Source organism: Varanus komodoensis, unplaced genomic scaffold, assembly GCF_004798865.1.
Source record: "Varanus komodoensis strain SLA01 unplaced genomic scaffold, ASM479886v1 scaffold2, whole genome shotgun sequence".
Classification (NCBI taxonomy): domain Eukaryota; kingdom Metazoa; phylum Chordata; class Lepidosauria; order Squamata; family Varanidae; genus Varanus; species Varanus komodoensis.
In genome coordinates this window covers 13,813,287-13,825,299 of record NW_025335568.1, presented here as the reverse complement: position 1 = coordinate 13,825,299, position 12,013 = coordinate 13,813,287, and the positions used below count along the sequence as shown (strand labels likewise).

General features: G+C 44.0%; 1 protein-coding gene across 5 annotated transcripts in view; it reads right to left on the bottom strand.

Moving 5' to 3' along the window:
* Positions 1 to 6,336: 6,336 nt before the first annotated feature.
* The window catches only part of LOC123023072 (probable E3 ubiquitin-protein ligase HERC4), a 40,824-nt gene continuing 35,147 nt past the window's right edge, over positions 6,337 to 12,013 (bottom strand). For all 5 annotated transcript variants that reach the window (XM_044429438.1, XM_044429441.1, XM_044429442.1 and 2 more), the window contains 5 exons: positions 11,586 to 11,652; positions 10,918 to 10,991; positions 9,296 to 9,479; positions 8,124 to 8,223; positions 6,337 to 6,934 (listed from right to left, as the gene is read on the bottom strand). In XM_044429438.1, the coding sequence (XP_044285373.1) occupies positions 6,720 to 6,934; positions 8,124 to 8,223; positions 9,296 to 9,479; positions 10,918 to 10,991; positions 11,586 to 11,652 (640 nt within the window). In that variant the 3' untranslated portion in view covers positions 6,337 to 6,719. The remainder of the gene's footprint in view (positions 6,935 to 8,123; positions 8,224 to 9,295; positions 9,480 to 10,917; positions 10,992 to 11,585; positions 11,653 to 12,013) is intronic.

Below are 12,013 nucleotides of genomic sequence, written 5' to 3'. Positions count from 1 at the left end.
CCTTTCAAGAGGACAACTGCAGGATAGAAATGCAAAGAAGAAAGAAGCAGAATTAGTAGAAGGAAAGAAAACACGGTAGGCTCTAGTGAACAGCCTTCAAAGTACCAAAAGACTGTTGGCATTTTTCACTGCAGCTCACTGATGCAACATGACGGCAGCCCAACAGAGATCTTGAGTTTTCAGAAGTGGGCATTGGAAAGCTCTCTTAGCCATGAGTATCAAAGGAACAGGAAAAGAAGCCAGTTAAAGAAAGACAAACACTTTAACAATTCATACTACCCTGAAGGTAATGCCTATGGCCTGCCATGAAAGATAAACATGTTGAGAGAGCAGGTTAGAGTCCCCTATGTTGACATTCAGCAAACATAGTCATTAAGTTGTCATTGGCAGTACTTAAAGCCATCTCTGAAGGTGAAGCAAAAAGGAAATGTGAGTAACATATACTTAAAGCGTAGCACTGTATTACGGTGAACGATAACAATTTCTTTGAATATATCGGGGAGAGAAACCGCCTTTGAGTATCAAGACATTTAGTTCATTGGTGGGTGGAAAGTAAATCTCCAGAGGATTAGGACTTCAATTCCCAGCATTCCTAATCATTGCCCATGCTGTCAGGGGCTTCGGGGAATTGAAGACCAGTGGGTGTGGAAATATACTTTCTGCCGCTTTCCAGCTTTAGGTGACAAAAGTATGAAGGTTGTACTGAAGGAAGGCAGGAATGGTTGGATTAGAAGCTGAATAAATCCACTGAATTCAGTGGGGCTTAAGTGTACATATTAGAATTGCATCCTTGCAGTCCAGTCTGTGCATGGGTATTTGAAAGTAAGCCCCCTGAGACCAGTGTTGTTTGTTCTCAAGAACATTGCACATGATTGTAACCGTGTAGACAATGATTCCCAACAGGGCGGATGAAGACTTGGCTCTCTAGCCCCACTTAGCCATGAAACTCACTGACTTTGGGTCAGCCACAGACTCTCAGCCTAACTGTCCTCACAGGGTTGTTGCTGTGAGGACAACACAAAGAGGAGGTGAACCATGAAAGCCCCATGCAAGAAGAGAAAAGTTGGGATGTAAGTGCAATTTAATAATAAGAAGAATGCTGTTCATTTTTTTTCTAGCACATACCTTAGTTGGAAAAAAGAGCAGGGGCTAGATCCAGAATTAGTCTTTTTTAGAGCATATCCACTGGAAGCAAGTTCATAATTTGAATGAGTCTGCTGTAAGAATAACTGGATACATGCCCCCAAGAGGCTGACCTCCCCTGTTAAATAGACTTTTCTTTCCTTCCTTCCCTCCTCCCTTAAAAAACCCCCTGTGCTAACCATACCTGGATGCAAGATGACACATTATTCAGCCACCACATGTGGGCTCAAGATGGCATACACTCTTCACGAGGGGATGCTGTCTTAAATTTGGGCCAAGACACACGCCTCACAGAGGTTCATGTTTCATTCTGACCCCAGCCAATGAAACAGCACTAAACCTCTGATTTCACAAAGCATGACTTCAGTGGATGCTGTGCATCTAGTGACCTCAAGATCTCTGTGTTTTATTCAGTAATACTTGGCAGTATTGTGTCTACAGGCTAGTAGCTAAAAGGCAGGACAAAAAAATTAGAAGCCTAACAATTCCATTTGTACCTGTAAATTATTTTTCCCACCTGGTAGAAATACAGTTCTAGATTTTACAGGGCCAAAACAGGCAATGCTCTACATTTGTGTATTAGTTGTTCTGTCTTTTTACTCCAGAGGTTTCTGGGAATCCAGCTCCAGATTGAAACCCTGCCCCAGGGAGTAGATGAGCTGGATTGGAACCTCTCGATTATACTTCCTCTAGAGGAAGAGTTCAAGCATCCTTAGGAAGTCCGGAAAGTGAATGCTTTCATCTAAACTATGCCAGAAATACCTGCCAAGCATCGTTTCAGCTGTGCTTGTAGAGAACAAGCTGGCTAACTCTTTCTGAGATGAGGAAACTCACCCTTGAGATGTAGAATGGAGCCTTGAAATGCTGTAGATTATCTACACCTGAGGAGTCTGCACCACTTTCCTGGTTTTTCCTAAAAGAATGTAGAATGTAGAATCCCACTGTTCTGGTTCAAGGAAGAAGCGTGGTTGTGCCACAGGAAACAGCTCATGTGCAAACATCCCAGCATAGGTGAAACATGGGCAGAGGGCTGATTAACCTACTGGTTAATAGAGAGCCAGTGTGGTGTAGTGGTTAAGAGCCTGGGACTGGGACTCAGAGGATCTGGGTTCTAGTCCCCACTCAGCCATGGAGCCAACTGGGTGACTTTGGGCCAGTCACGGACTCTCAGCCTAACCTACCTCGCAGGGTTGTTGTTGTGGGGATAAGATGGAGGAGGAGAATGATGTAAGCTGCCTTGAGCCCTTTGGGGGAAAAGGCAGGATATAAATCGAATGAATGAATGAATGAATGAATGGTTCCATATTTCCAAGGCTTTTCTACATGAGGCTTTTAACCCGTTACTTTACTGAGCCTTTTGCTTCAAGATTCTTTCTGGCATTAAGACTTTTGCATCTTTTGGGAGGTGGGGTTCTCTACCATTACACAAGCACTACATGGCACTCGTGGTATAGTAGAATTGCCATATTACATGAGGGTTTCATGCCACCGTTCACAAATAATACCAGACATAAAAAGAAAAAAAACGGCAATGGTTGCAAAGAAGCAGAGCTGGTGCCATCATGTGAAGCATGGGTCCTCGAACTATGGCCTGCTGGACGGATCCGGCCCGCCATGGCCATCCATTTGGCCCACACCGCTGTTCGCCACCCGCACACGTGCCTGCTGTGCCGGTGGGGAGGTGGTGGCTCGCTCACTCAGAGATGGTTTTGGACTCACTGGGAGATCTCCGAGCGAGCGAGCGAGCCACCGCCGCGCGCGCCCAATGCCTCCTCGCGCACGCCCAACGGCACCTCACCGGCCCGCAGTGGTCACCACAGCCTTTCAGTTGGCCCCCATTCAAAAAGTTTGAGGACCTCTGATGTAAAGCATCCACAAATTCTTGTGAGTGATGAATCACAATTGTGCAATAAATGCTTCCTGTAGACTTCCAGGAAAGCAAAAAATGGGAGGACTGATTCAGTCCAGTCCTTGCTAAGCACTGCAGCAGCATTCCTTTTTGTAATAAGCTGGAAGTAGAATCACCAGGGAAGATCAGACGTTGGTTCATCCAGCCCCATGGGTCTCTGGGGCCATTCAGCCACCAAAGCACATGGCCAGCCAGTGACTAAGATGGACATTGCTCGCAGCACTAAAGATAGTGTTATAGCATCCAGCAAGTTCCTTCTCACACCAGTGGACTTTCTTTCATGTGTATTCACAAGTAGCTTCTATTCCACAAGTCTTCCCTGCAGGGTCAGTTAGCAGCTTTCTCCATGAAATCTGTTCCTTTTATTACTTCCGGTTTTGGGTGGCTGGGGACTGCAGGTGGAGGGCTTTAGTGATGAATTGCCCCTTATTGACTCAACTTTTATCCCCCCTTCCGGAACATGAACGCATAGATCTCATTGCCGCACTAAAAAATAAAACTCTAAGTACCATTTGATCACTTTTTAAAATATCCTTTCATTTTATAAATGCTTAAAATGACCACCATGCAATACAGTTAAGTACACTTGAGCTCATTGATTTCTATAGACTTAAGAGTGCTCATTTCTTTGTTGGATCGTGGCCAATAGCTGAAGATCCGTAAGGGAAAACACCAGTGGTCTTCTTCCACTTCCCCCACACATTATTCCTTCCCCCCTTGGACTTTTCCTAGCCCTTCTTATTTTTGATTGGCTTAGTACATGTTGATGAATGAAATTAGCATCTAGTACAGAGAGTATTAAAATGTGGTGAGCAGGAACTGGCATCTTAGCATCAGTTCTTAGTTGCGGCTCTGACTTGAAACAAAAGCAACAGTGACTGTAAATGGATAGTAATATATTCAGACATGAAAAATGACAATTATGATTAACAGGCGGGCGAAAGGGTTGGGCAAATGAATCAGAACGTGACAAGCTTGTCAAACCTGCCTCCTCCGGTCTTTTTTAGAAGCGCTGTGAAGGAACAACATGACTGCGGTGCACATCGGAGATGGAGCATGTCTGTTTGCAGGAAGGAATGGAGTACGTGCCAGAAATAATAGGCTGTCCATTCCAGATACACTTTCCATGCAAAGGACATGGCGCGAAGCCATCCATTCACTTTTCACAGCTAGCAGGTCCATCTTTAGGGAGATTGTGAGGCATTTAGAAACTTGAAGGTGGCTTTCTGCTTATACTTCAGCTCTTTGTTTGAAGAGTTCATCAAGCTACAGATTTTGGATCTTGGCTCCTTACATAGTCTCCAGTCTGGCGTCCTCCAGATGTCTAAGACATCAATTCTCAGTAGCTTCAGCCAGCGTGGCCAATGGTCAGCAATGCTGCGAATTGTCGTTTGGAGGCCACCGGGTTGCGGAAGGCAGGCCTAAAGGGTCTGATCCCATTACCACTACTAAGCATCTGCAGGACTCGTATTATGGTGCCAGAAATGTCTGAGGCTTGCTTAGAACGGGGCTCACAATCAAGATGTGTGCAGAGTCAGGCCTTGAAACAGTTTAATCCTGAATGAATTATATAGAGTTCCCAATCTAATTGCTATTTGGCAAAAAACAAGGGTTTCATTGTTGTGGGTTGCGGTGGGGATTGTATAAATGGCTACTTTCTGACTTTGTACTATGTCAACAATTCTGTGCATGAGGTTCTTTTATAAACAGTCAACCCTTCCAATTTTGCATCTGCTTTCATAGTCACTCCATTCTTGTCATTTTTCAACTTTGCTGGTTTGCTTCCTGTGAAACAAGCTATCTTTTTGTTTTGTACTGGTGTCAGAAATGATAGGCAGTGCTGGCTTGATCTATTTTTTCCACTTGGAACAGAAGCGGCATTGTACGTGGTGCTTTGATTTGAATATGCATTCCCTTTTCACCTAGTAGTACTCTATCCCATCTCCTTTTCCTCTTGCAAGAAACCCAAGGCAGCTCTGCAATAGGTTAATCCTCATAACAACCCTGTGAGGTTGGTCACACTGGGATTCTGTGACTCACCCAAAATCACCCAGTGAGGTTCCAGGCCACGTGGGGACTAGAACCCAGATAACTGGAGTCCCAGACCAACACTCTAACCACCACATTGGGTTCCTTTGATCAGCCTTTCCCAACGTGGCGTCCTCCAGATGCATTGGACTACAGCTCCCATCATACCCAGCCAGCATGGCCAATTGTTGGGGGCAAACTGCCTCAGTTGTGACTCAGCTCAGAGACTGGGCTTGAAGTGAATTGGCTGAAAGCAGTTGCCACATGCTCTAATGTCCAAAGCGAAGCACACCAATATTCCGGACATTCTGGAAGATCAAGGGATCAAGATGCGTAACTCCCAGGAGGGGGCATGGAAGTTGTCCGAACCAGATGAAGGTGAGACGACTCTTGATCCCATGACACGGTGTCAGGAGAGGAGGGCTAGCCAGCTACAAGGTTAGCATTCAGAGAAAAGGTGTGCTCACTTCCAAAAGGACTGGCCCAGAGATACTCAAAGATGGTTCCCGGAAGCAGTTGCTAGAATAGATTCAACAAACTGTTCTGTGCATGCTCAGAGATTCATTTCGTAGTGATTCAGTTTATACTCTGATGACTCAAAAGCTACAGTCTGTGGCCCTGATTGTGCGAAGGGAGGAAAACCTGGTTCATCACAGTGTGTGTGGGGACAGAAAAGCCCCACGATTCTGATACCCCAGCTGGCCACTGGGCATGTTGGGAGTTACAGGGTGTTTTTCTGCGCAAGTATGCATAGCATCACGTCTTACCTGTGGCCAAGTCACAATTATTTCTTTTCCCGACTCCCTATCTCACCCCACTGCATTGCCATTCCATCCTTCACAAACATCAGTAAATCCCTGCTATGCTACTGCAAAAACTCAAGAAACTGCTTGCTGACCTTGATTTCTAAAAAGAAAGTGTTGACCGTGTGCAGGTTTGCATGCTAAACTCAAATCATAGCACATTCATGATTACTGAAACAAAACAGTTTGTTTCCATCGCCTTGAAGATGAACACATTTAGCTTGGGAAGAAGCATCATTTGTTTTAGAAAAGAATATATTTTTATTTATTCATTCATTCAAAACATTTATATGCTTTACAACAATGCCTCAGGATGGCTTATTGTGATATGGAAGTGGAATTTTGTGTGTATGGTATTTCCCAAGAACCTGCAATGCACTTGTGTACCATTTAGGTAGCTTTGTACCACCTTATCAATTTTTTTTTTCAAATAAAGGCAATTCTATGTTAAGGTTTTTTGACAATAAATGACTTTATTTCTCCTACTAGGATCTTGGGACGGTGCCCATGGTCCCATTCACCTTTTATCCTCGTAACAACCCTGTGAGGTAGGTTAGACAGAGAGACAGAAGTCACTCCTCAAGCTTCACAGCTTTGTGTGGCGTTGTGAACCCAGATCTCAGCACATTCAAAAAAGAATGTAATGTAGTAAATGGCAGTGTAATATTCATAATGCTGAACACTTAAGCCATTACATCACACTGGCAATAAGGAGAGGGGGGAAAGGATCTTTCTCACAAAAACATGTGATGTGGTGGGGATCTTTTCAGTGAGCAAAAGAGATGGAAAATGATGACTATTTTGAAACAAGAGCATCCAAAAACTGCTTCTGGGCTTCAAGAAAGGCCAAATGTTTCATGGTTCTCCAAGGCATGCAGGAGCATTTTCTTAAGAATGTCTCTAGTGGTGTATCTAGGCAGCTGCAGTATTTTATAGCAGGTGCTGGCGTTGGGGTAGGACAGATCCGGATCTTCTTGCCTTGAATCCATAATCGTGAATGTGAACCTTGCCATCCCTTTAGCTGGAATGCAATCCGTGCCTGTAAGGAACGCTGAAGACAGATGACAACCATTACACAAGGTACAGCAGAACATACCTGGCAAACAATTAGTAAGGGCAATGCATTTGGAGGAAGGCTGCTCTCCCCTTTAGCTGGCAAACGAGCCTCCAGCTTGTCTGTGTGGTGGACATGGTGAGGAAGAAAATATGCAACGGACATATCCCAGAAAGCTGGGGCCAGCCCCTCTTCCTCTGCACTTGGGGCCAAGTGAATGGGGTAGGAACATCTGAAGCTGCAGACTCACAGATACTGGATTGTTCCGTACCTCAGAAGGGAGCCCGGCAGAAGCACCCATGTAAGGGCAAGATGTACGCATGGGGAGCTTCCTTTACCATGGGCTTAAACAGATGTGGTACTCAGTGGCGAGGCCCACCCCAGATGTAGTGGCATGACCCAGGGTATATGTTGGGAGTTCAAGCCTCCCCATCTGTGCTGAACCTGCCCACATTTTTTAAAAAATGAGGAAGTACAGAGGGCACCACCAAAAAAAATGGCTCCTGTGGCGATCTGGCCAGTCACAAAATGTCTGCCATGGGGCCTGGCTAGGCAATAGTGAAATTATGAGGGGCAGGGAAAGAAATGGTAAAGCTAGGGAAGAAACAGCAAGGTCAAGAGGCAGAGAAAAAGCAAGGGTAGAGAAAAGGCAGGGCTAGAGACTTGGAGAGAGAGAAGCAGTGAGCTAAAAGATGTTTGTGGAGGCAATAGCAATGCTAGAGGCTGAGGGAGGGGGAAACAGCAAGGTACAGAGGAGGGAATGACCATGGGAGAAAAAGGGAGAGAAAGTCAACTAACATTTGCCATTGGTTATTAAAAACTTTTTTTGGAGGGTTGGGTGGGGAGAGCTTCTTGAGTGCTGTTGGAGATGCCCACTGGTATCATGAAACCTGGTACTACGGGAAGCCCGTGTTGTATCTGACAAGGGGAGATCTGGATTCAACCACTGACATTCATTGGGTGGCTTTCAGCCCACCACACACTATTAAGTTTAAAATTCTGTGGAATGACCCCCAAGAACTGGAAGTCTCTGGAGGTGGTTTAGGATTACTGTGTAAACAACAGAAATAGTAATCCTAATATAGTAAGGTTCTCTGTGGATCAGCTGTTTATAAAAGCTCTTAAAGTGAGTGGCATAGTGTTAGATTAATGATTATTTTTCTCTTTTTAAAGAAACACACATTACCAAGAAATTCCTTCTTCTTTTTCTCTGGAAGGTCATGAAAGACAGCCCAAAAATTCTTGATTGTTTCGTCCGACTCTTCATAATCCTTATACTTGACATTCTGTCAGAGAACAAAAATAGCCCTGCTCTGTTAATCCTTTGATTTTCATTCATAAAAACCCACATTCATTGCCCAGCAAAATCCAGCTAGATATTACTTACATTTTTGTAGATGGAACTGGAACACTGCTTCTCCACACATTTCTTCTGAGCAAATATGCTGCCCAGCAGGTATCAAGGCAAGAACCTGCAGCCTACCTTATGCTATGTGTTGAATGCATCTGTATAACTGTCAAAAATGGCAGCAGTGGCTTCTGAATCTAAGAACAGAGGAACCTTTGGCAGGGGTAAGGTCTGTATGTTACAATCCAGGTCTTGACAAAGGAATAACCTATATGGAGACCAGCTAATTCTCTGCCCATTGCTTTCAATATCACAAAACTCTAGGGTTACTAAGAAGCCTGTTAGAGCTTGGTTAGACTAATGTTGTGCAGCATCTGTAACTGGGGCCTTAAGCTGCTGAGATCCAGCTGAAGGACGTCACTGCCCCAAGCAGCTTCTTGGCACAGTCTGAAGGCATCCTTCCCATCTTGCCAAGCAGGTGAGGCTCCATGAGTACCCATAAAGTATTAGAGTCTGCTTGGATTCTTATATTACTGAGACTCTCCTGGGCCTGTTCCGGAACCTTTAACAGTGCAATCCTATGTTGACTCTGAAGTAATTCCATCTATATTCAGTGGGACTTATTAAGTGTACTTATTGTCAATGCCGTTATGTTGACTGTATACCACTCTGCCAGGTATACTACCGACTTGCTTATTCTCTCTGATTTTCACACACACTTCCTTAACTATCTTTTATCTTGGTTCTGTGGTTGAGGAAAAAGTTAGTGCTGTTTTTCACACACCTCCATATACACATGTGTGTGTGTGCTAACCCACCCTTCCAAAAAAGAAGGACCAATTATGTCAGTAAACCTATGCATACACTAAACGCGTAACACACATTCCCCAAATAGGAAGGGCTAGTCTGAAAGTGAGACAGGAAGGGCTGAAGAGGAAGTGTGTCGCAGGACGCATTTGATAGCACTTCACCCACTGATTTACTCAGTTATGGTTAAGTGAATACTCTACCTTTTCTAGTTGTTGCCAGTTGTATTCTGTATGTCCAAGCAGAACAACTTGGAGTTCAGCAGGAAGGAACAATTTCCAGTGTTTAATTGGGCAGCCTTTTTCAAATCCACGCATGAAATCCTCAAACTGCTTCTTCACAGAATCATTGAACAGGTAATTCACACAAGCATCAACATATTCTTTCCTGTAAATATATTAATTTTCTTGCTTACTACATGTATAGACTGCATTTATGTGAAACATCTAAACTGGCATATGGACCAAGAGAAGAGCAATTTGCAACAATAAACAAATATAAGCAGCGAATCATGAATAGCAGTAGAGAACCACATCATGAGTCTTGAATTCTTGCTTTCCAAAGCTTGCCAAGCACAGGGCATGGCAATTTCATCCATCCCTTGGGACACATTATCTGGTGGGAACAGGCTGTCCACGCAAATCCATGCATGCCTACAAGGAGGGAGGTCCCATTAAGTTCAATGGAACTTATTCCAAATGTATGGATACAGGGCTTAGCAAACTGCTGGCTGGAATACTACCTCTGTGGTCAACATACTAGGTGACTTTGGGGAAGCCACTCCCTATGTTTATCAAAATGTTAGCGTAAGAGCACATAGGATAAGTGCTGCTGTCAAGATTACAACAGGTTCATGTATGTGAAGTGCTATGAACAACTGAAAATGTGAAACAATATATATATTGGTTGTTGTTGCTGCTGCTCGTCACGAAGTCGTGTCCGACCCATCGCGACCCCATGGACAACATTCCTCCAGGCCTTCCTGTCCTCCACCATCCCCTGGAGTCCACCTAAGCTCACGCCAACTGCTTCAGTGACTCCATCTAGCCACCTCATTCTCTGCCGTCCCCTTCTTCTTTTGCCATCTATTGTTCCCAGCATTAGGCTCTTCTCCAAGGAGTCCTTCCTTCTCATTAGGTGGCCAAAGTATTTGAGTTTCATCTTCAGGATCTGGCCTTCTAAAGAGCAGTCAGGGTTGATCTCCTCTAGGACTGACTGGTTTGATCGCCACATACAGCTATCTGCAGACTAGTCACACACTTGCCTTTCAGATCTCATGTGCTTTTTCCTAATGGGACATGAGATGTGACAGCCTGAGGAAGTTTCTAGCTAAGGCTCCCTAAGGGCTTTTCTTGCTCTCTGCTCCACTACCCAGATGAGGAGTTCTAAATTAAGAGAAGAATCATGCTGTGGTCAGTGAGGCCACAGATAAATTAAGATGCAATCCTGTACAAGTTTAGGCAGGATAAAATCGTCTCAACTTAAAGGAAGCAGTGGTGCTCAGGGAAGAGGGGGATGCTTAGTCAATCCTGCAATCAGCAATGTTCCCATGTAAATCTGACACTCGCCTGGCTGTTTCCTCCCATCCAGAAAGGCTACCCATTTCAGAATTTGGCTGGGTCTTAGAGGGAATGCTTGGCACAACAGTTTTAAAGACTACCATGAAGAACATCTCCAGGGGGACAAAAATCCGTGAATGGGCAAGAGCCATTCATTCTTCCCACCAGTTTTCACCACATCCATATGTCCTACGTTATCGTCATCAGGTTTGTAGCATGCAATGCTGCTTAAGTGTGATGACACATGAAAAACACTACAGACTTGCCTGTTGTACTTGGTGACAAAAATGGCGGCACCATTTTCTTTCAGCTCAGTGTCTACTCCATCTTCTCCGCTTATCTGTACAGGGGCAAAGGTGTCGTTAAAAAAGGGTATGGAACATTAAGAGATGCTAATATTGTCTTTCAAATATTAGATACTATGTTCAAGCACGTAAATGATACAGAACGATATACAAATTTCTTCCCACATTAAGCAGCCTAGCAATTCAGCTGATCTTCTGAAAGCTTTCCTTGGAAAAACCCTGCCTTTGAAAGGGAAGTTGCTCACAACTGAAGAGAGGCTATCTTTGCTCCAGACACCTCAGATATCCGTAAATGTCCTACCCGGAGAGGTTCACTGGCACTAACACTACTGCCCTTGTAGATCAGCTCCATTCTGGTCACCTTTAACAGCAGTGGTGTTGAGCCTGTAATGTCATTTTTTGTGAAAACTCTGTAGTTCCTCTTTCTTTTTGGTTAGACTGCACATGTTTTTATTCTTATGATTTGTGATATGTATTGCAAGCAACTGTGAGGGTCCTTTTGAGAGGAAGAGAGCAGGATGTATGTTTTTTAACTATAAATGTGCAGCTCAGCCACAAAAATAAAGCTGCTCACCCTCTTATGTGTATAAGGAACAAGAGGCTATCAGAAAAGCAGCAGCATCTCCTACCGTGAAGTCCAGCTCCAAGTTTTCAATGTTATCACCAAAAGGTTCATCCAAAACTTCTTGAAGATTTCTAATGAGAAAAAGAGAAAAATAAAATATACTTTTACTCCAGTTCTAAAACTTGATTGACCATACTTTAAATTAATAGGATTATGTGTAATCCTATTGTTAACTCTGCTTCCTAGAATGTACGTTTAAAGATACACCACAGGCAGTGGTCCACTAGACAGGTAAACAAAACTGCTCAACACAATTCCTAACCAAAGGATTTCTTAGGGTATTGAAATATTTTCTGATTTGGTTTTGTAACAATAAATGCACTCCCTCCCAATTTCACAATAAAGGGCACAATCCTTCTCCTCCACTTTCACCTCCTCCTCCTCCTCCTCCCTTTCCTTTGTATCCCTTTCTGCAACTTTTCACTTCAGGTT